Source organism: Lissotriton vulgaris, chromosome 5, assembly GCF_964263255.1.
Source record: "Lissotriton vulgaris chromosome 5, aLisVul1.2, whole genome shotgun sequence".
Classification (NCBI taxonomy): Eukaryota; Metazoa; Chordata; class Amphibia; order Caudata; family Salamandridae; genus Lissotriton; species Lissotriton vulgaris.
This window is the reverse complement of record NC_141693.1, coordinates 1,994,384,928-1,994,410,209: the sequence shown is the minus strand read 5'-3', so window position 1 is coordinate 1,994,410,209 and position 25,282 is coordinate 1,994,384,928. Positions and strand designations below refer to the sequence as shown.

General features: G+C 46.9%; 1 protein-coding gene across 1 annotated transcript in view; it reads left to right on the top strand.

Annotated features, from left to right (window-relative positions):
• The window catches only part of LOC147717978 (general transcription factor 3C polypeptide 4-like), a 48,716-nt gene extending 29,966 nt beyond the window's left edge, over nt 1-18,750 (top strand). Inside the window, exons 4-5 of the mRNA XM_086924759.1 lie at nt 12,503-12,591; nt 18,185-18,750. Coding sequence (XP_086780885.1) covers nt 12,503-12,591; nt 18,185-18,249 — 154 coding nt within the window. The 3' untranslated portion in view covers nt 18,250-18,750. The remainder of the gene's footprint in view (nt 1-12,502; nt 12,592-18,184) is intronic.
• The last annotated feature ends 6,532 nt before the right edge of the window (nt 18,751-25,282 follow it).

Here is a 25,282-nt window from a genome sequence, read left to right as displayed (position 1 = left end):
CTGAGAGAAGCAACAGATGAGCTGAGGGCTTGGCAGAGTTTGAGGAGGGAAGCAGCACATGACGAAGAGTAAGAAAATACATATCTGTCGCAACAAAAAGAAAAAAAACACGTGTTCCCTGAGCAGTGAATGCATAACCCAGCAAAAATGATGGTAACAAGGCTCTGCTCCAGTGGCGGAACAAACATCGGAAGAGACAGGAAAGACATTGAAGAAGAAGCAAGCAAATGAGGTGCAGAAGAAAGGCAAGCATTGGTAATCAACAGGCAGACCCTGAGCGCCCTGTCAGTAGTGGCATAGTACACAATAGTTCTTCGACAACAGACCGCTAAAAGTGTATATCAGTTGTAATGGAAGGAGAGCGCTTGCTTGATTGGTGATGTAACAGAATCTTTCCTGCTACTGCGGTGGGATCAGTGAGCAGAGATTGAAACCAAAAGGAAGCGTGAGAATCAATTAGATGAACTTGAAAAAGAAAAACAGCTCTTGTGTAAAGCCAGGCTCTGCTGGTGGTTTCTAGATCTACAGAAACAGGACACATTGTGCTTCATTCCATTGTTTTCAATGGATACACTGCGTTCTCTTGTCTCACATACCCGTTTGAACCCAAAGTAGAGCACTGTGAAGAAAGGAAGTATGGCCGGGCGGCTGCCTCATTGGCCCAATGCGTGGGCTATATATATATATACACACATATATATATATATATATATATATATATATATATATATATATATACTCTCTCACTCTGGTACCCCTCCGTTTGGTAGCCCACGCATTGGGCCAATGAGGCAGCCGCCCGGCCATACATCGGGGTGGGTACTCTAAGAGGTGTTTGTGGCTGCACCTCAAAACACATATATATATGTTTTGAGGTGCAGCCACAAACACCTCTTAGAGTACCCACCTCGAAGTCTCCGGCAGTGTTTGGTGGCAACTTTGGATTTTACTTTTCGGTAAAAACGCCGGGAACGCCGCATACCCGGAACTTGCCTGGCCACGAAATGATGGACTGCGACTTTGCATGGACACACTGGTTACTTAACCGGTGCGCACGGGCTCATGATCGGGATTCCAGCGGAGGGGTGAGGGACACAGAGAGCTGCCACACCATCTATATTGACAGCATATTCCAGGCAAGCTGTGTTGGGGTGAAGGGAGCAGACACCGCCCACTGTGGCAAGTACTTACGATTGGTGTCTGCTCCGCACGGATCCAGTTCCTTGGTTTCGTGCTTTCCCAACAGCTACAACATCATCGGTGTCTCAACCTATCAAAGAGGGGCATGCTGATTAAAAGCCTGGCGGGAACAGCACTTGCAAAATGCTGGCGGCATCTGAGGAAGTTTTGAAAAAAACGAAACGCCTCATGCCTGTTAGACAATAAAAGCAGGTGAGCAGCTTACCTGGGGTCCTGTGTGTGCTCTGTCCTCTTGATCGAAGGGGATTGTAGTGCAGATATATATATATATATATATATATATATATATATATATATATCTATACTACTATTATAAAGAGAGAACACAAACCTTTTGGCAAGGTAAACTCAGGAACCACAGCGCCAATCCACACACCCAATACATTGTTGTAATCCTCAGGGTGTGCAGATGGACATAGGCTATAGAAAATTTAAAAAAACGTAAATTTAAAAATCTAACTTAAAAAAAAAAGTAGTGCCCTGAAAGTAGCGCCCGCCGCGACGCTGAGCGCCACGATGTAGCGCTGGCTGCAATGTACGTGATGACGAGGAGGAGCGGCGGTGAAGTGAGGAGATCGGGGAGGGGTGGCGGCTCAGGTAAGGCTCTGGGACACGGGACGGGAGGGAGCCGGTGCGGGAGGTTGGGCCGGAACAACTGCGGTAAGGCTCAGGGTCTGGGGGCAGCATTTCAGGCTTGCGTGCACTCCCGCCCCGGCCCCCGTGCGCCACGGCATTGTCTGGGACACAGACAATGTCATGGCGGGCGGGGGCAGGGGCGGGAGTGCATGCAAGCCTGAAATGCTGCCCCCAGCCCCCTTCTGCCCCATATATATATATATATATATATATATATATATATAGTTAGGATTAATTCCCTATGGGATTTCTGAAAATTCTATGTCTAATAACTTTGGCGTTTGTGGACGGAATCGGCTGAAATGTTCAGGAAAATGGCACATTTTGTTTCTGAGCAGCCCCTGAAAATTTGGTGGGGTTTCGTCAAGGGGGGGCTGAGAAAAAAGGGGGGTCCCAAAACGCGTTTTTTGCATTGAGTTTTCCATAGGGCGGTTGGACTCACTTTTAGCTCGAACGGCTGAATGGATTTGCACGAAACTTGGCAAAATTGTAGGGACTGTTAGCCCGATGTGCCTTTGCTAGGTCTCAATATATGTGCTTCAGTGGATTTTGAGAAATTAACGTTTAAATCAAGATATATATCTGTAACAGCGCTCCGGGCAGCGATCCGGTCCGCTTACTTTTCGAGTTTCGGAACTTTGCGTGCAGAAAGCTGATTGGCTCTCCGGTGTCTGTCAACATTCTAAACAGTCCGGAGCGGCCGCCATCTTGTCTCTCGGTAGGATCGAGAGAGAAGAAGAGGTGAAAAACGAAAGGGGAATTTAATGAAAGGGGGCAAGGTATCCCCCTCTTGACCCCCTAGGAATGTTGTTGGGGTTATTAAAGGGTCCCGTGGGGAAAAGAAAAAAAAAATGATTTTTCACGGTAGAAGCGTTTCTCGGGCCGCGAACTGGGCCGCAAACTGGTAGCGAAACGGGAATTCGCCATTTTGTGCTTCGTTTTAATTGTTTTGAGACAAAAATTATCGCCGCACATCGGCCACAATGCATGAATATCGTTGAAAAGTCAGCGATATTCATGCATTATCCAGCAAATGCTCTTAGCCATGTTATCCACCTTCCATTGGATAACATGGCTAAAAACTGCTCTGTGCGTGACGTTTGTTAACGTTCGATTCGATGGAAATCAGGAAGTGTTGAACACCATTTTGTCACTGCGAGTAAATATTTTGTTATAAATGAATCCTTATTGATAAACATTGTCTGCGCCATCTTGCGTTTTTGTCCAATGCCACAATTTTGTCGTGCACGGCAGCCATTTTAGATGCCTTGACCAGGGCCACTCTCTGCACGCCGCCGATTCTCAGCATGGCTCCCCACCCTCGCACGCATCTCCCCCACGCAATGGTCACCCCCGCTCTCTCTCTCATGCATGGGACATATACTTCCCCCATCTGCGCTGCTCTTCTCTGAGAATCACACCCTGTGCCCGCTCGACACCTCCCTTTCACCCTATTCACTACCGCACCCTCTGACACTCCTCTTCCTCTGTGTCCGATTGTCCAGGCCGGACCTAGGCTATCACCTAGCCCCGCTGAATATCGTTGAAAAGTCAGCGATATTCATGCATTATCCAGCAAATGCTCTTAGCCATGTTATCCACCTTCCATTGGATAACATGGCTAAAAACTGCTCTGTGCGTGACGTTTGTTATCGTTCGATTCGATGGAAATCAGGAAGTGTTGAACACCATTTTGTCACTGCGAGTAAATATTTTGTTATAAATGAATCCTTATTGATAAACATTGTCTGCGCCATCTTGCGTTTTTGTCCAATGCCACAATTTTGTCGTGCACGGCAGCCATTTTAGATGCCTTGACCAGGGCCACTCTCTGCACGCCGCCGATTCTCAGCATGGCTCCCCACCCTCGCACGCATCTCCCCCACGCAATGGTCACCCCCGCTCTCTCTCTCATGCATGGGACATATACTTCCCCCATCTGCGCTGCTCTTCTCTGAGAATCACACCCTGTGCCCGCTCGACACCTCCCTTTCACCCTATTCACTACCGCACCCTCTGACACTCCTCTTCCTCTGTGTCCGATTGTCCAGGCCGGACCTAGGCTATCACCTAGCCCTGCGGATGTAGTTTATGGCCCCAGCTGTAGAGTATCCAGACATGCCAACCCTCCCGATTCAGGCGTGAGACTACTTATTTCAGTGGTAGTCTTTCGCTTCCCGTTTCCTGCAAGGAAAAACCCGGGGGCATATTACCAAAAACTAGCGGTAATTTTTGTCTCTAACTTGTTTAGAGACAAAAATTATCGCCGCACTTCGGCGAATTTTATCGCACATAAACCTTGCTATTAGCAAGGTTTATCGCAAATGCGATAAAAAACGGCCGCAATGCATGAATATCGTTGAAAAGTCAGCGATATTCATGCATTATCCAGCAAATGCTCTTAGCCATGTTATCCACTTCCCATTGAACAAGCGCATGGTCTTTTAAAGATTTGTGAAGTACTCGGGGCGGCGGTGTGTGTGTGCCCTCTTTCAGGAGCGGGCGGGGGGGCACTGCCAGCAATTTGCAGGCCAGGCAGTGTTCAACACGTGCATCACCCTTTCTCTGCCTGCTATTGCGCTCCATGCTTCGGAAAGGTAAGAAAAAGAACGTGCATTTGAGTTTGAAATGTCCGATCTTGTAGCAGTACACTTGCAAAGCCCACACATGACAATAACCCGATTCAAGGCCCCATTCACCCGATTTTTAAAAATAATATAGTACTCCAAGACAGTTACATTTTAAAATTTTATTAACATTTAAATATAACGAACGCAACAAAAACTGTAAATATATTTTGAAATTAACCAGAACTATAACGATAACAACAACAACAACAATAATATAACTTTTATGCCTAAATTACGCAAACATTTAGCTAATCTGCTAAAGGGGGGAGTCGCCATTTCTTTACAATAATCAATAATGAAAAATCCACATCAATAGGGTTGCCCGTTTTCTCGATGCAGCACTATAGTGCAATATACACAGCACCTGGGGTGTCAAGAGTGAACAGGTCTTTCTTTGTTCCTTAAGATGTTATCTCCGAGAATGCTGATGTATTGGTGTCTGTACACTTCTTTGTCAATTCTGTCAAGATGATAACTGCTTTATAAACAGACGATATCTTTGTTTAGTCATTAGTGTTAAGTGTGTCTGAAACTACAGTGCCCTTCTGTTTTTTTTTCTTCAGGCTCTACAGAGTTTTGTGTGTTGTTCTTTTGAGCGACAATTATTCCAGAGGTTTCAGGTTCACTTGTTTTGTCCTGCAGTGAGTTAACAGCTTTAGAGAGTTCATGTTTATTTACTATGTCCTGCTGTTCGTCAACTGCTTCAGAGACGTCAGCCTCATTTTTTATGTTTCAGTAGATCCTGGACCTGCCCGGCCGCGCCCAAAATGGCGCCGGTGTAAATGGGACTCGTAACTGCTTGTTCTGTACTGGTTGCCCAACCTTGATATCACGAGATACATATGCAGTTTTGAAGCACATGGCGGAGGCTTGTCTGCTGTAGTGGGGCGCCCCTTTATCGTTTCAGTCGCCATTCCGCCCGCTTTTGCTACACTGTGCCTTTTCCGCCATTCAGCTGTTTAGCGCCCGCTCTTACGGCTACAGCGTCTCACTCACCATGTAGTTGAGTTGTTCCCACTCTTGCGGTGCAGCGATAGGCGGCTGCCACAGGACTCTTAAAATGGCGGCCGGCTCTTCGGATTTGGGCCTGGTCCAGTAAAATGGCCCTGGGACACCTTGGAACTCGGACGCTTGTCTGCCAGGGCTTGGGTTCCATTCTCGAAAGCGTCCCCTCAGCCTTGAAGATTGTACAAAAGTCTTGGGGGCCCTCGACTCCCGCAGGCTTCCGGTGGGGAGCGGCTGCCATGATTGCTTGCGGAATGGCCACGACGGAGCTACGAGATGGTGGTGCTCTCATGGTGACGCCAGCTTCAGTCTGAAACATCCAGAAACAAGGTGGGGCTTTCATCGTTTGGGTAAAAAAAATGTTTTAATCCAATGAAAAGTGTTATTTTTAGGTCACATGACCTAGTCTTACATAATTAGGAAAAGAAAAGTAAAATGAACCAATGAAAAGTTTTATTAACAAGTCACATGACCTGTTATGCTTACGTTACGCGCTGCGCGGCGCGCTCTGGATCGTTTCCGGGAAGCTGCGCCTTGCGCACCGGAGCACTTCCGGGTGCGCTAACGCGTCGCGTCATATGACGCATTACGCGACAATGCAGGTGCAGAATATAGTCAAAATGTCTCCACCAACCAGCGGTCGGAATACAACCGCTTTCAGCAGTCCAAAAAGTTCGGTAAAATCTTAAGAGCGGGAGCAACTCAACTACATGGTGAGCGAGACGTTGTAGTCGCAAGAGCGAGCGGTAAACAGCTGAATGGCGGAAGAGGCACAGAGTACCAAAAGCGGGCGGAATGGCAACTAAAACGGTAAAGGGGCGCCCTACGACAGCGTGTCTTCAGGTGAAACGGATTGTGGGACAAGGTCCAGAATGAAAGATTCTTCAAAAGGGAAAAAATTCCGCTGGACCCCGGGAGCCGGCCGCCTATGCCGGGGGCGATCTCAGGCCTCACCAGGGCAACACGACTTGGGGAGGGGGCAGGAGCCAAGCGCCCCCTCTCAGTCCGCGCCATCTCACCGCCCCTCGGGGGCCTCCGTCAAGCGGTTTAGGGAGGCACCGTATCACATTGTTTTCCAATGCAGTCAGGTCCACAAATGGACCCCACTTACTTTGAATAGTGAAGCTGCAGCAGGTGCAAATAAGGTTTAAACAGTGTTACAAGAGCTGCTTAGAACTCTGAAGTATGGCACTCAACAACCAGGACTTATGCCATTTATGTAAGGCAGTGACATGGAAGCAACTCAGGGACAAAAAGCATGAACGAACATTCACGTATGAAAATCTTATTTGGAGAAGGGGTAGAATCCAAACGCCCCCTGCCAGTTCGCGCCACTATACCGTATGTGGAAAATCTGAAGCCATCATTCTACAAACTCTCAACGCTTGTTATCAGTGCATGAGTTTCATGCTCGATCGATTGAGCTAGCCGGATCGGGCAATAAAAAGTATAAAATAGTTATGTAAATAGTTATTTAATAAAATGTTTTACTCTGTTTCTTTGGTGGTGTGTTGTGTATATTTATAATATTTGCATAGGGTTTGCCGTTATTTTGGGCGGTGTGGGTGGCGGAGTCGAGCTGTTTTGCAGCCCTCATGGTGTGGAGCTCAGTTCATTTCACTATTTTCGTATTTCTCATGAAGGGTTATTCCTAATGTTTGTATTTTACCGAGGTCAAAAAGAGATCGAATTAGTGGTCTACTGATTTTGCTCGATTACTTTTATTTTTTTACACGATTTTTCAATATCTGCAAAGACTAAACAGAGTATTGCGACTTTGTGCTTGTTTGTAAATAGAGAATGATCCAAAGAGAACCAATTGTAAAACAGTAAATGCTTGGATAATAATCAATCAAATGGAGAGACAAGCAGGTACGACGGATTACAACAGGGGTAAAGGTCTGAGTTAACTACCGTTCACTATCTGCAAAGAGAGAGTACTACTAAGAGAAAAGAGGGGAGTGGGGGGGGGGGGGCAGCGTTCAAAGCACATCAGCGTGCATAAACACGAAAACGTTTTTACCTATCACGTACTTGACATTTGACAGCTTTTGATACTTGCTATTAAAAAACCATTGAAATTCACAGAAAAAACCATAGGTTATACTCCATATATAGTTAGGAATTTGCATTTACAAAACCTTGAAAATTCAATGAAAAAACCATTGGTTTTAGGCCATATATAGTTAGGGATTTGCATTTAGAAAACCTTATTTTACTCGCATAAAACCATTGAAATTCCATATATAGTTATAAGCGCTAACTATATATCGCGCACCCGCAATCCACTGCTGATGATGTCACATATTACATCATTCATGACATGGTTAGTGACATCACTGATGACATCTCAAATGACATCACTGATGACATCACTGATAACATCTCATTTGACATGACTGATCACATCACTGATGATATCATTCATGTGATAATACCATGAACCTCTTCAGACTCTAATATAACCTTAGATACAATCAGTGTAAACAGACAGTCACTCATCCATGGAGTTACTCACACACCTAGTCAGTTATGCCAAAAATCAATCACACCTCCATTTTCTGAACTATACAGTTATATACACCTTACTTATTCAAACATATACTAACACATATTTACTTTACTCTCTTATACAATCTCTGATACATGTTCACAATGATCCATACAGCCACTCACACATTCACTAGCTCTTATGCACAGTTATTTATAGATGTCAACTCTCACATGTACTGTGTTTTACATATGTACTTAATTTGACATGTAGCACTGAGATATCCATTCACTCACTAATACACTCATGCACAGTCAACCGCCCATACAGCTGTTTCCACATGCAGTTGTGAATCTATACATATAGTGAATCAACTACTCGCACATCTATGTACAGAGTCACACACCTCCCAGCCACCCATACACACACACTCAGTTTCCCATACAAATACTTGGACAACCAATCAATAACCCATACAGTTACTCATATAGCTACTGAACAACATATGCAGCAGTTTGTAGAACAACAGATATAATGATGCACAAATTAAAACAGTTTAGTCACTAACCCATGCACTCAGTGAGACACATTTAATCACTCACTCAATCAGTCAGTCATGCACCTAGTAAATCCTTCATCCAGACACTTATACATCCACTCATTCTTCAATATGTAAGACATATTTTAACTTTACAGAAACATACAGTCACTGGATGTTGTCATCAGTGATGTCATCAGTGATGTCATTTGAGATGTCATCAGTGATGTCATCAGTGATGTCACTAACCATGTCATGAATGATGTAATATGTGACATCATCAGCAGTGGATTGCGGGTGCGCGATATATAGTTAGCGCTTATAACTATATATGGAATTTCAATGGTTTTATGCGAGTAAAATAAGGTTTTCTAAATGCAAATCCCTAACTATATATGGCCTAAAACCAATGGTTTTTTCATTGAATATATATATATATATATTCATATTCTCATCTGCTGCTCAGAATTGATTACCTTAGATGGGGTAGCTAGGATATAATCCAGAGGTTGGGTATGAAATGCAATTTGTGTTATAGCAGACACCTATAATCCTCAAAATTATGCGGCTCCTATAGGACACGCTTTGTGGAATGCTATGGTGTGTTGTTCACGGGCTTCCCAATTGTCATGTTTCACTATGTAAACACAAGGAGATGATGGACGGAGCGCTGAAACTTTTCAGACGCTCACCCCCAGTCACAGATCTGGGTTGAATCAATCATCATTCTTTATCTCACTCCACCACCCCAGTTCAGACATGGCCATATACAAATCAGTCTTGACCCTGTGCCTCATGGGAACAGTCCAGCCTGGTTTGCCAAGCCATGTCTTCCCTGGACTGGAAACAAGCATCCTGGGACCAGTTTCTGGCGAATCAGCCGTCATCAGCCAGACTAGCTAGAATCCAGTGGCAAAGTGAGCAAGGGACCCACATCTGGATATACCCTGCCAGCTTAGGGCGAACAAAGCAAACACACGGAGATGATGGATGGAGCGCAGATCTCTGTACTGGTGTGAATGCATGACATTTAAATATTTATTTATTTTTGTGTTTTATTGAGCGCAAACTTGACCCGTTAGGGTATCAGAGCGCTTTACAGAGTCAAAGAGTCATACAATAGGCAGGATATCCCAAGAGTATACTGTAAATTAGGGAGGAGGGGGTGCCGGATATAAGAGGGATGGGAGTGTACAAGGATGGTCAATATTACAGTTGCTGAGGACAGACCCCCGGTTTCTTGGTGGGGCGAGGTCGAAGGATGAAGGTAGTAGTCTCTGAGGTGGTTGTGGAACGAGTTTAGGCAAGAAATTTACCCATGAGGAAGGATTTGGCCTCCTTTTTGAAGCGTGCCTGAGAGGGGATTCTTCTGATGGCGGGTGGGAAGGAGTTCCATATTCTTGGTGCAGCCCCAGCGAACGCCCGATTGTAGGTTTTTTTTCCGAAAGCGTGCAGGATAGAGTAGGAGGGCTCTTGCCGATCGTGAATTTCTGCTTCCTCCGGATATCACAAGTTTCTCTGCAAGATACGCAGGGGAGTTTGAGTGTAGGGCCTTGTGCGTGATGCATGCCAGCCTGAGTTTTTATCCTAGCCTCGAGAGGAAGCCAGTCCAATGCTTTCAGATGAGGAGTGATATGATCAAATTTCCTTGTGCCGGTAAGTAGTCTGGCGGCTGCATTGAGGCAGGCTTTTAAGGGTGCTAGGGAGATCTTGGGTAAACCAGAGAGGGTCGAGAAGCCATATTCCAGCCTAGAAATAACTAGTGATTGGACTTCAAGTTTTAGGTCAGGAGCGTCAAGAAAGGGTTTCAGTTTCCATAGGTAGCTCAGGTGGAATCTGGCAGATTTGGCCATTGAGTTGATGTTGGCTCGCATGTTTAGGTTACAATCCAAGGTAATTCCCAGAGATTTGGCCGAGTTCACAATGGTCGAGGGACAGTTTAAGGCTGTGATAGCTTTAATCCATGTCTGGATCTCAGAGTTGCTTTTAGACTGGGAAATTAGGAGGAACTCAGTTTTCTTAGCATTGAGTTTGAGTTGGTTGGAGGAGAGCCATTGGACGGTCAGCTACAGGGCCTGTTTCAAGGTGAGGATCTCCGCAAGAGATGAGATTTTTATATAGATCTGAGTGTCGTCGGCGTACATATGGTAGGAGATGTTTGCAGAGCGAAGGACTTCGGCATGGGGTGCTAAATAGTGGTTGAAAAGGGTGGAGGACAACATTGATCCTTGAGGGACGCCCACTGTGACCAAGGAGGGAGCGGACAGGTTGCCGTTGATAAGGAATCTCTGAGATCGGTTTTGGAAGTAGGAACTAAACCAGTCAAGGACAGTGCCATCTAATCCCATCCTAAATTTGAGGCGTTCGAGTAGCATCTCATGGTTGACCGTGTCGAAGGCCAAGGATAGATCTAGGAGGATTAGAAGACAGGTCTTTTCTTGGTCAAGGGCTTGTAGGGCATCATCAACGAAGTGGAGCATGGTGGTTTCAGTGCTGTGTCCAGGTCGGAAACCAGATTGGCAGTCATTGAGTAGATGGAAGTTGTTGATGTGGTGACTTAGCTGCAGTTGCACACAATTCTCCAGCACTTTAACCAAGAGAGGAATGTTGGAAATCGGTCTAAAATTGTCTGGGGAGGCTGGATCCAGCAACTGCCTTTTTAGAATGGGAAGGATTTGGCCCGCTTTCAGAGAGTCCGGGATTGATCCCTGCTGGAGGAGGCGTTGATTATCGCAGTCCAGCTAGGAATAATGGATTGGTCGGCAGTCGCAAGACAGTTTGAAGGGAGCGGGTCAAAGGAATGGTTGTTCGGGTTTAAGGTGGAAATGATTTTGGCGACAGAGCCTTCGTCATAGAGTGAGAAGTCGGTCCATTGTGCTAGTTTCTTAGGTGAGGACTGTGGAGGCAGGGGGGAGGAGGCGGAAGGTCAGGGGTCGGTAGAGGGAGTGAGGCAGCACTAAGTTTGTTACCTAAGGTTTGATTTTGTTTGCGAAAAACGAGGAGAATTATTTGGATGAGATGAGAGACTTGGGGTTTTCTTTCGCTGTTTTGGTCAATTTGTTGGAGGAGCTCTTAGCTGTGATAATTTCCATGAGGTGGTCAGTGAAGGGGTCGGTCGGTTGTTCATGCCTGGGGGGTGGTAAAAGATGTGCAGGTTGCATAGCTGAGTGGTGTTACTGCAGATTGAGAGTGCTAGATATTCGTAGGAATCGGTAGTATCCGCCAGAAGCTCTGTGACAAGGAGTTAGAGCGATAGATGCAGGCAATGCCGCCATCTTTCTTGTTATGTGGTCTGTCTAGCCTAGCAATGTTATAGTTGGGGGGAACTAAGAGGTCAAGGCATGGGGATGAGGAATCATTAAGCCATGATTCTGTTAGAATAGCTAAGTCGGAGTTGTTGTTCAGAATGAGAGCAGCGACATTAGCGGCATGCTTTACTGCCGAGCGGCAGTTAATTAAGAGACCAGGGAGGGGAGGGAGGTGGTGTCGGGTTCTGCATTCTGTCCATCAATTATTCTTTTTGCATTTGTCACCCTGAGTGGGACGGGTATGCCCAGACGTGGGTCCCGTGCTCTCCATGCCACTGGAGTCAAGCTATCCTGGCTGATGAGGGATGAAAGTCCGAAACCGGTCCTAGGATGCTTGTTTCCAGTCCAGGGAGGACCTGGCTTGGCAGTTCGGGCTGGACTGTTCCCATTGGGCGCAGGGTCAAGATTGATTTGCATATGGCTGGGTCCAAACTGGAATGGCATGGTGATCAACAAAACGATGGATTTAGACCCAGATCTCTGTACTGGGGTGAATGTATGACATTGTTCTGCATTCTGTCCATCAATTGTTCTTTTTGCATGTTTTACTATGTGCCTTTGTCTGAAAGCTTTGTGAAGCATCCTTAAGGATGCATGGTAGTGCTACCTTAAACCACTCCCATGACTCATCACAGCTTTTCTTTGGTTTAGACTCTGTAGAGTTTTCCTATTAATAGACTTTCCCTTCTTTCAGATGCTCTTTGACGTATCAGACCTTTGAAGGCGAGATGTTCAGAAAGTGTTTGCTACACGATAGCATTGCAAGGTGTTCCGTCCCTGAAGGTGAGCTACGAAGCACATTCATTTCCTTTGCATGATTCAGTTTTAACTTGTAACCTTGATTTCGTTTGTTTAAGTTACTTTTCTTTGAAGCTTTAAAATGTTATGCCACTGAATAAGAGATTGTTAATCCAGCTTGTTGTTTTTAAAGGGTAGTCCATCTTTGTAGCACATCGTCCATGTTGCATCTTGGTTGGACTGCTTGGCTTGGCTGCAGTCGTGCCTTACCTTTACTAAAAAGTTTCCAGGATACTCCTGTGACTCGCTCCTCTCCCTCGGGCTGAGTGGTGGTCGCTCCCAGTGTCCCTTGAAGACTCTTGGTATTGTTGTGCTGCTGCGATCTAAAATTGCTAACTACTGCTGCCTTCTGTCTGCCTTGCTGCCGCCTTGCTTGCTGTGCACTGTTATTATTTAATTCTGCTCTTTTCAGTCGGTTTGCGCGTTTGCCCCTAGCTGCTATCGTTGTGCTGCTGCGATCTAAAATTGCTAACTACTGCTGCCTTCTGTCTGCCTTGCTGCCGCCTTGCTTGCTGTGCACTGTTATTATTTAATTCTGCTCTTTTCAGTCGGTTTGCGCGTTTGCCCCTAGCTGCTATCGTTGTGCTGCTGCGAGCTGAAATTGTCAATTACCACTGCCTACTGTCTGCCTTGTTGCCGCTTTGCCTGTTGTGCACCTTAATTATTGAAGTCTGGTCTTATCACTCGGTCAGCGCGTTTGCCCCTAGCGCTCCACTGTGCTCCCCCCTCCGTCTCCATTTTGTTTGTTTTTGTCGTCCTCGTGAGCCCGCCCCGCCTCCCAGCTGAGCCGCCCTCCCACTAAGTAGAACAGCGCTCTCCTACTTGCAGACGCCGTGACTCGCTCCTCTCCCTCGGGCTGAGTGGTGGTCGCTCCCAGTGTCCCTTGAAGACTCTTGGTATCGTTGTGCTGCTGCGATCTAAAATTGCTAACTACTGCTGCCTTCTGTCTGCCTTGCTGCCGCCTTGCTTGCTGTGCACTGTTATTATTTAATTCTGCTCTTTTCAGTCGGTTTGCGCGTTTGCCCCTAGCTGCTATCGTTGTGCTGCTGCGATCTAAAATTGCTAACTACTGCTGCCTTCTGTCTGCCTTGCTGCCGCCTTGCTTGCTGTGCACTGTTATTATTTAATTCTGCTCTTTTCAGTCGGTTTGCGCGTTTGCCCCTAGCTGCTATCGTTGTGCTGCTGCGAGCTGAAATTGTCAATTACCACTGCCTACTGTCTGCCTTGTTGCCGCTTTGCCTGTTGTGCACCTTAATTATTGAAGTCTGGTCTTATCACTCGGTCAGCGCGTTTGCCCCTAGCGCTCCGCTGTGCTCCCCCCTCCGCCTCCATTTTGTTTGTTTTTGTCGTCCTCGTGAGCCCGCCCCGCCTCCCAGCTGAGCCGCCCTCGCCCCTCCCCCTCCACTATCCTTATATGACAGCTGTTCCCGCGCGCAGCGTTTACGCGCAGCGACCGCGCCCAATTCGCGCCGAAGGTGCGCCAAAGGTAAGCCTGTCTACGCCCGTCCGCGCCTGGACCGCGCCCAGCGCCAGACCCCCTGCCCCTCGCGCTGCCCAGCCCTCCCGCATTACCTACGATGCCGCAACCCTCCTAGTCCTTAACCCCGGTCGCGCTCCCAACTGCGTCCAAGCCGCCCCTGGACAAACCCATGGACCTTTCTCCTGCCTCTCCTGCAAATTCTGCGGCACCGACAACATCTCCGCTACGACCACACCACAGATCCCCGACCCCAACCACCTACAATGCATCCTTCTCAACACCCGATCAGTCTACAGGCACGCCATTGACCTATGGAACCTACTAGACACCACTTCTCCGGACATCGCCTTCCTTACGGAAACATGGATGAATGCTTCCTCCGCACCAGACATCACCATTGCCATCCCTGAAGACTATAAGATCACTCGCAAGGACCGCACCAGCCACACAGGAGGAGGAATCGCCATCGTCCATAAGAAATCAATCCGCATCTCAACCAGCTCTGACGCCAACCTCGCTAACTCCGAACACCTTCACTTCCAGATCCACATCGACCCCAAGACCACTCTCAGAGGCACCCTCCTCTACAGACCACCAGGCCCACGCGCAAAATTCAGTGAAGACATCACGGACTTCATCACCCCACACGCGCTCCCCTCCAAAGACTACATCCTTCTGGGAGACCTCAACTTTCACCTCGAAAAGATCAACGATCGCAACACCGCCACCCTCGTGGACAACCTCGCCAACCTCGGACTTAAACAACTAGTCACTTTCCCCACCCACATCGCAGGTCACACACTCGACCCCATCTTCACATCCAGCAACCATGTCTCCTTCAGCCACACTACGGACCTCCTCTGGACTGACCACAGCTGCGTTCACTTCACCTACAACAAACCAAAACCCAGCATCCACCTCCAACCTACCCTGCAAAGGAACTGGAACAAAATCACCACGGACCAAATCTCCGCATCGCTCCTTCAACACACCCCAGCCCCCTCTTCCAACGCTAACGAAGCCGCCGCCAACCTCACCCTATGGTTATCCAACACCGCTGACACCTTAGCACCACTGAAAAAACGTCAAAACAAACCTGGCAGCAAGAAGGCCTCATGGTTCAACGATGATCTCAAGAAGTCCAAGAAACTCTGCCACTCCCTTGAAAAGGCCTGGAAAAAAGACCCAACCACCAGCACCAAGGACGCCTTCAAAAACGCCACCCGCACTCACCACCAACTAATCCGAAAAGCCAAGAAAACAGCATTCAAGTATCGACTCGACAACAACGCTCACAACAGCAAGGAACTTTTCAACATCGTCAAGGAATTCTCAAATCCCTCGGCCAACTCCAACGACATCACCCCCTCTCAAACCCTCTGCGACTCCCTAGCCTCATTCTTCCACAACAAGATTGCAGACATCCACAACAGCTTTGACAACCAACCCACCCTACCATCTGCTGATCATCATCCCCCCGTGAACACCCTTAACATCTGGAACCCAATCTCCACTGAGGACACCATCCGCCTGATGAATTCCATCCACTCAGGATCCCCCACAGACCCATGTCCTCACCACATCTTCAACAAAGCTGACTCCGCCATAGCACCGCACCTCCGAGACGTCATCAACTGCTCCTTCAACTCCGCCACCTTCCCGGAAGACTGGAAACACGCTGAACTCACCGCCCTTCTGAAAAAACCCACAGCGGACCCCACCGAACTCAAAAATTACCGCCCCATCTCGCTTCTTCCATTCCCGGCCAAAGTCATCGAGAAAGCTGTCAACAACCAGCTCGCCGCCTTCCTCGAAGCCAACAAATCCCTCGACACCTCACAATCTGGCTTTCGAGCAAAACACAGCACTGAAACCGCCCTCATCGCAGCAACAGACGACATCCGAACTCTACTGGACAATGGAGACACAGTCGCCCTCATCCTCCTCGACCTCTCTGCAGCATTCGACACAGTCTGCCACAGCACCCTTTTACAACGCCTCAATAACATCGGAATCCAAGGAAAAGCACTTAAATGGATCACCTCGTTCCTCACCGGAAGAACCCAGAGAGTCCGCCTTCCACCATTCAAGTCCGAGGCCTCTGAAGTCATCTGCGGCGTACCACAAGGATCCTCACTCAGTCCCACCCTCTTCAACGTATACATGAGCCCCCTCGCGGCCATCGCACGCCAACACAACCTCAACATCATCTCGTACGCGGATGACACCCAACTGATCCTTTCCCTCACCAATGACCCCAGCACCGCCAAAACCGACCTACACGAAGGAATGAAAGAAGTTGCCGAATGGATGAAACAAAGCCGTCTGAAACTGAACTCAGACAAAACAGAAGTCCTCATCTTAGGTACATCCCCCTCTGCATGGGACGACTCCTGGTGGCCGGAAGCCCTCGGAAAAGCACCCATCCCGACTGACCACGCACGAAACCTAGGCGTCATCCTGGATTCTTCACTCTCAATGAACAGACAAGTCAGCGCCGTATCCTCCTCCTGCTTCAACATTCTTCGCATGCTCAGAAAAACATTTCGCTGGATCCCCTCCGAAACAAGGAAAATAGTCACCCACGCTCTGGTCACGAGCCGACTGGACTACGGAAACACCCTCTACGCAGGTACTACCGCAAAACTCCAGAAGAAACTCCAACGAATCCAAAACGCCTCAGCCAGACTCATATTAGACATCCCACGCAACGATCACATCTCTGGTCACCTTAAAGACCTCCACTGGCTACCCGTCAATAAGAGGATCACTTTCCGACTGCTTACCCACGCACACAAATCACTCTACGACATCGGTCCAGAATGCCTCAACTCACGACTGTCCTTCTACACCCCCTCCCGCCAACTACGTTCTTCCAGCCAAGCCCTCGCCACTGTACCTCGCATCAACAAGACCACCATGGGAGGCAGATCCTTTTCATACCTGGCTGCTAAAACATGGAACTCTCTCCCCGCTTACCTCCGCCTTACCCAGAACCACCTAGCATTCAGAAAGCAACTTAAAACGTGGATATTTGACAAGTAATTCTCCTCCCCTTCCTAAGCGCCTTGAAACCCTCCGGGTATGTAGTGCGCTATATAAATCCTTTGACTTGACTTGACTTGACTAATGCTACAATCCAGCTGAAAAGCAGCTGCAGATGTGCTCCCACACCTGTGCGTACTGAAGATGTTACATAGATTTGTGATGCTTTTTTTTAAAGCCTATTCCAATGCATTTTCTTGGGTTTGTGATAATTAAGATTGTGGGTAAGGCACTTCTGAAAGGTGTGGGGATTGGAATAGTGGGGGGGTGGGAGGGACTCCTGTCCTTCACAACTTCCAACCGTGGCTAACATTTCAGACTTCTGTTGCTGCTCACGGTGGCAGATTCTCTTCTCTTTTGAGCCACCAATGCAAGCCTCACCCCCTGCTAAGCAGTGCACGGTGTTCACTTTCTGTGCACCAGACCTGCTCAAAACAAAACCAGACTGTGCATCGGCACTGCTGCGGGATGGTTGCACTGCTCCTGCTAAAGTGCATCTGTAAAGCAATATTCTCCTTTTCTGTCCCAAGAGCAACTAGTGTAAGGATCCCCATATAAAACATTTTATACAAACAAGACCTGACCCACTGTGGTGCAGGGCAGACAGTCCAATATGCAAAATGCATTGATTGTACCACAGAGCAAGCCCCCACAACTAAAGCCCTGCACTCTACCCCCTCAAATATCACTGTCATTAAACACAAGTGCATGTAGACATAATACACCACCGGACAAGCGCCAAGCAGTAACATGGATGGGTAACTCTGCAGGGAATAGAAAGCATGTAGCAAAGTATGTCCTTAAAATACGTTTTTTTTCTCTTTTGATATTCACTCCTTGTCAGATGTGACTTTAAATAAATCTTTTTATTCCTCAATATGAACAGTTCACAGAATTTAAGACATCACCATATGTGTGTAGATGTCACTTTTTAAAAGTTGTGAAACACACATTATTTAACTACTCTGCTCATGCTTTTCAGCCTGGCAGGAACACTTGGATGGATGGCTCATGTTACTAACTACTAACTTCTTTATCCTGCCCTCTTTCCAGATCCAGAGTGGTTGCAGAGACTGCTCCAGGACCCCTGCACCTTCTGTGATTCCCCCATCTTCTGAAGACGAGCTCCGCTTCCATCTCTCAGTTGGATAAACAATTTTCAGCCCTGGTGACCAGGAGGACCATAGGACTCTACAGAAGAACTTTACCCACCCACACCCCTGGCTGCATCGTTGTCCTTAGAAGCACATGAACATGGCGGCCGCAGAACCTACTTCGGTCTCAGGAGGAGGTTAGGAAATATCCACCATGTCTTGAGCCTTTCGGGGCTCACACGCCTAACTACCGGGAAGCGTCTTCTGGTTCCTAACCTAAAAAAGACTGAGCACCCCCATGGTCTCCTTATAACAGCTGGACATCCTTGGTCAAGGGAGCCAAAAATACAATTAATTATGATGTGCTCTCTTAATGCCACTTTTATTGCTTGGAGAAACTACAGATGCCAGCGGAGACCGCTGCGGGCAGCGATTGGGTTCAAGATTCAGCATTACTCACTGAGTTTATTTTTGTAGTTGAATCCCTATGGGAGTTTGTAAATAAATATATTTGTAAAACTTGAAGTCTCCCTATCTGAAGGAAGCTAGCTCTCAGGCAAAGTCTAGATTTTATTTGTTAAAACTCTTAAAGCAAACACCAGGTTGCTACAAATATTTGTATCCCCTTGCCAGCAGCACCACCGCAGGAGGATCTGGTCACAGGAAGGTAAGGCTGCTGTGAGAAATGGGGGTCTGCACCCTGTCCAAGTAGGGACCCTTATTCTAGTCGGGGGTAAGGAAATGAAACACCCAAGATAACAAGACCTTGGTAGCTGGGCACGAGCAGTCAGTCTAATCTCAGAGGTAATGTGTAAAGTATTGGCACATAAACACACAGTAACACAGTGAAAACACTACAAATGGACACCACCCCAGTTTGGAAAAATAACCAATCTTTATCTGAATAAAACAAGACCAACACGAGAAAAATCCAACATACACAGGCAAAGATATCACATTTAAAAGGTTCAAAATAGTTCAGTTCATAGAAAAGTATGAATGCATCACTTTATAGTGCAAAGTACTTGATATGTGTCAACATCAAAAGACGGAAACAGGCGCAGGGGAGATGAGGCACCAAAAACAAAGCGATGCGTCGATTCCTTACGCTCAGGGGAGGTGATGGTCGATTCCTTACTTCCAGAGGAGGTGATGTGTCTATTTCTTGAGAACGTGATGCTTCGATTCCGTGCTGTTAGGCGACGTGATTCGTCGATTCCCTTCTGCGAGGGGAGGTGAAGCGCCGAGTTTCGGACACGCGGCCTCAGTACCTTACTGCTGGGCAATGGTGATGAAGAATTGGCTCACAGGTGCTGTGAGTGAAAAATCCAGCCGCGCTGCGTAGATTTCCCATTTCTTCTCTTCTTGCAGCAGAAGCCAAATCCAAGGGCCCAGAACTGGAATTGGCACCACTTGGCAGTTCAGAACTCCCAGCAGAGGAGGTCCGGGCTGCAGGTGAAGTCTTTGATGGCCCTGGGGCTTCTTAACAGGAGGCAAGCACACACAAGGACTTGGAGAACCTTGACAAGAAAGATGATGAAAACATAGTCCAGTCCTTACACTCTCCAAGACAGAAGCAGCAGGCCAGCCCAACACAGCAACAAGCATAGTGGCAGTTCTCCTCCTACAGCTTCTCCGGCTCTTCTTCTTGGCAGAATCTCCTCAGTCCAGAAGTGTTCCGAAGTTATGGTGTCACAGAGCCAGTACTTATACCTGTTTCTGACTTTGAAGGAGGCAAGCTTCAAAGGAAAGTCTTTGTAGTGCACAAGATCCTGCCTTTCCCTGACCTGGCTCCAGACACACTACAGCGGGGTAGATACAGGTTTGTGTTAGGACAAGCACAGCCCTATTCAAGTGCCAGTGACAACTCCTCTGACCACTCAAGCTCAGGAAGACCTATCAGCCTGGTGATGGGCCATCAGGATATGCAGGGCACACCTCAGCCCCCTTTGTGTGACTGTCTAGAGTGAATGTACAAACAGCCCAACTGTCATTCTAAACCAGGTGTGGATTCCACAGGCAGGCAGAGGCACAGAATGGTAAAGAAAGAAAATACTCATTTTCTGAAAGTGGCATTTTCAAACATGCAACTTAAAAACTAACTTCACTAAAATACATATTTTTAAATTATAAGTTCAGGGACTCCAACTCTCTATCTCTTCCCTATTGGAAGTTTCATTTGTTGGAGGTTACAAATCAGCTTCAATGATAACCTATGGGAGAGATAGTCCTTGCAATAGGGAAAAACAGAATTAGCAGTATTTCACTATCAGGACATGTAAAACACACCAGTTCATGTCCTACCTTTTACGTACACTGCCCCCTGCCCGTGGGGCTACCTTGGGCCTACCTTCGGGGTGCCTTACATGCAGAAAAAGGGATGGTTTGGGCCTTGCAAGGGGGTGCACTTGCCAGGACGACATGGCAGTTTAAAACTACACGCACTGACAGAGCAGTGGCAGGCCTGAGACGGGTTTGCAGGGCTACTCATCTGGGTGGCACAATCCGAGCTGCAGGCACACTTGTAGCATTTGAATTACAGGCCCTGGCACACCTAGTGCACTTTACTGGGGACTTATTAGTAAATCAAATATGCCAATCATGGATCACCAATCATAATCACAATGTACACAGGAAGTAGTTCCACTTTAGCACTGATCAGCAGTGTTAAAGTACCCTCAGTTATAAAACCAGCAAAAACAAAATGCAGCACTCAGGCAAAAACAGGAGGCCGGAAGCAAAAAAGACAGGGGGAAAAACACGCCAAATGTGCAGGGTCTAACAGCAGCACATTGTGCAGGACTGAAAACATGGCGGGCGATTACATCATCCCCAAACACAACACATTTGAAAGAAGAATTTCCCAGCATGCTCTCAGTTCCCATCGAAAAGTTATAGATCAAAAAGGCCTGGAGGAAGGAATTCAAATGGTGCCACTGGAATGGGTTTGAACACTAGATTTTTCCTTCTTTAAATATGTTAGTGCCAATAGATTTAAAACAGTTGCGTAATTACAGTTCGCAAGCGGAGGACAAAAGCATTTCTCATACTCTCTCCCAAAAATTATTTTTACCATTGCACAATTTCTTTGCTTGGTGAATTTTTTCCTAGGTTTTATAGCTGAAATTCACTGTTTGCTGACGTGGAACACAAATTTGCCATTACTGATCACAACAACGCGGTTCCTATAAGTTGGTTTGAAAGTTACACTTTTCAAATAGTGTCTCTAATTCACTCTGAAACCCAGGATATCGCAAGACCGGTTTCTTAAAGACCTGCTGAGTGTGCTTCAGGGAGATTTGCCTACTTCTGATGTGAGCACATGATCATCAGTGAAATGGGCCCCCTTTTGTGATGTCTCAGACCACTGCAATGTGACCTTGCTCCAGCGTGTAATATTTGTGTTGTGGTGTATCGCAATGAACATATTGTGAGGATCCAACAAAGTCAGACTTAGGATGGACAAGCAAGACTTGCAGCTTGCCACATTCAATAGTGCACAAGTGTCTTTTAAAGCGATGGAAGGGTATACAACGTTTAGCACGCATTTGTTACAACGCACTACCATTACAACGCAGGCATTACCACGCATACCATTACAACGCATTGCGCTGGGGGGCGCTCTAGGATAGGGAATAAGTTTAATTTTATATCCAACACCTTCCCTAGTGTCCACGGGGACTGGAGTTGGAATATAAAATTATACTTACCACTATCCAGCACCTCAAAGCGCTATGCGTTGTAACGGTATTCGTTGTAAATACCGCGTTGTAAAGGTATGCGTGGTAATAGTATGCGTGCTAACGTCATACATCCCCATATTTATGCAAACTACAACAGTTGCATTTGTATTTTTTTATTTTATAAAGTTTTATATAGCACAAACAAGATCCCGAAGAATATCAGAGTGCTTTAAAAAAGGATGGAAGGAAGGACATAAATGCAATAACAACATCAAGTAAAAATTTAAAAATAACTGGAATAATCGCATGTTTACTTCCTGCCTTCACAATTGCCCTCCAGGCACCCTCCACCCTCTACCTTGTTTCTAATCATGTGCATTCTCTCATTCTTTATTTCCATCCCTCCCCTTTGGTTCTTGTCACTTACATTAGTTCCTCTGCTCTGAAGGTGACATGGCTGTTCCTGTAGAGAGGCCATGAAGTGAACATGTCTGAGCAGGTCACCAGGACCCTATAACCACAAAGAGCTGAGGAAAAACTTTCAATGAAGGTTGATTTGATGAGATCTGGGTGATGTGAGGCTGTCGTTGAGCTATGACTTTCTGCTCACCACGTCAAGGTGCGCCAGCAGCAAAGCTGACATCCTGGGCGCCGTCTCCCACTGAATTGGCCAGGTCTGGGCATGGAGTGAGCGTGGACGATTTTGTGGAAGTGAAGAAAATTGCATGTGACATTGTGTTGATTATTTCTCACCTCCTCAGGCGAGGTGTAACGTTGGCGTAGATCACTCGCCCAGCGAGAGCTAAAGCTGTGTCAGCAGGCTCCAGGGTCGACCAGAGACTCTGAAGGGTACGCCAATGACTGCAGCCGACAAGGCTGGCTCTCGTAAACGCGAGCAGTCGGCCGATAGATCTACGCTAAACCTTCGTTGAACAAGGGCCACCTCGTCTAAGCGCCATCTGCGCCCTTTTCGCCGTCTCCAAATGGCTGCAGGTGCCTGTGTGAAGACCATTGAGTACAAGGCCACAGTGGTGACCGACACGCTTTAATGTGCTTTATTCAAAATGGCCGGCAGTGAGTGGTGGTTGGAGGCAGTTATTCTGCAAATCTGATATTTTGCCATTTGGTGATAAAACCAGCACAGGCAAAGTCGATAAGTAGGTCTGCCTTGGCAAGTGGGTTTGATGCTTAATTGTCTTCATGGTAAGTCCAAACATGCTACAAAAATGAGAAGAAAAAAAGTGGTGCCTCCTAAACCTGGTTGCAGATGCTTGCAATAAAGATGTTAAATTAAAAATGAATTAACCACTGTGTGATTTTGCTTGAATAGTACGAGTGCTTCCGGGGCAGGTGTATGGGACATATAAACCCTTTTTCTTTTTAAAACACATCACAGGAAAATATAATTCTTATTGCACAAAGGAAATGCACTATTAGCTTTTATATATTGTAACCCGAAGACATAGTTTAATTGCACCAAGGTTACTAAAAACGCGGGAACGGAGACAAAACTGAGGAAAAAAACATTGCCCGTCAGCTCTGGCATTGCAGTTTGCTTCTTTTTAGGCAGAGGTAATCAGACAAAATGCTGTGCAAGAGAGACCGTTGCTGACATTTCTTTGATGTGTAAGAGGTCCATACTATGTACTCTTGTGAACAGATCGAAGGGCGTGCCATGACAGTATGGCTGCCGCGCAGGGCACCTTGTAGGATCAGTGTCCTGTAATCTGCATCGGTCTGAAAATGTGTAGCACCAAGCGATGAGCCGTAAGGGCACTGAGTTCAGCCTTCAGCCTACTCAGGACCCCAGAGAGAGACCCTGAACAGCTAACCTTGAACACTGAACTGTGGCAGCTGGTAAATGTTCACATATTGGGGTGTAAATACATGGATCCTCTTCAAAAAACCTTTTGGGGGGGGAGGGGGAGGAGTTCGCCTAAAAAAAGTAAATAATAGCAAAACTTGCCAGGTATTTTGGCAAAAATGGGTTCTACAGGGAAAGCTGAGGGAAGGCCCTGTCTAGTGCTGCTGTGTCTGCTGCAGTGCCCTGGTGCAGTGCCTCTCTGCAGCAGCAAAGTAAAGTGTGTCTCTCGGGTGAATGCATCTGCAGTAGAAACGCACAATTCAATAAGCGGATCGTATGCCAGTCAAATAATACCAGTTTCATACATGCGCACAGAAGACTCTATGTGCATCTTTGCTACTGTGCCGGTTAATTGGACAGGATTTCTAATGCATTGAGAATTCCTGCAGTCTGTGCCAGGGGTGCTGCATAAACATGTGTACGTTCTCATCTGTGTGCTGCACTAATCAGTGTTCACATTGCTGAGCCAATGTCACTGTGCCCCCTATAAACACACATTGCTGTGCCAGTGTTTGGATTCTCCACAAAAAATGGAGCTACCAATTTTTATATTGATTAGGGGCTGATGGGGACAAAGTATGGGAGTTTAAGGCCTAGAAGGAACTCTGACCCAGGGAGCTTTTCCCTAGCCGTGTTGCATTTTCTTTCATACACCTCTCTGGGAGTTTACCAGTCCCTTAGAGGTAATGGTGTCATCGTAATCATAAAATGCGTAGTTTGAGATGCGAATTGTGGGGTAATTCGAATATATTTTTTAAAATACTGATCTAGATTTGCATCCTTTAAATACCTCTCTCTGTGTCAGTGACCCAGACAAATACACCAGAGTCTGAAAGAGGATGGATGAAACTATCTGCCAACCACTGGGTCTCAGGATTGTACCAGGTGATCTCCTGCGTTATTCCCCCGGACAGAGGAAGTGATGCAGGCTGGTAAAGGGCTGCTCGTCCTGCGGTAATTTTTTCGTATGTTTCTTTCTGGTGGTCCCTGCTGCTGTTTACTAATCGGCCGTCAGTGCTTGGGGGTCACATAAGAACAGCAAAGACTTTTCGATAAGTTAAATCACTGCATTGGGGATTGATGCCGCCTTGTCATGGAACTGCAAATTCAGATTCTAGAAACTGACTCCGTGCAGCTCGACAGCTTCATGCTCGATCCATCAGCCTGACTTGATGTTGTTCATCTATCGACGCCGCTCTCTGGAACACACAAAGGCTGTTTGTTGGCTGTACGCTTGGGTTTGACTCGCTTGCCACTGTTCGTCTTCACAGGCATGTCTACACTCGAGTGACAGCTCACGGGTTTCCACTACTATTCAGCCTAATGCCTTACATCAAGTTCCTCATTTTTAGGCCTTGCTTGTGACAGTGCATGTGCTCTTGCTTGCGAGACATATTTGATACAAAAAGGGGTGTGCAGCCCTCTTCATTGCTTACCATTCGTTGGCTTTATTGTCACTCATATTTGCTGTCTTCTAATTGGCCAGTGTGTACTGGTTTCACCTCCTCTT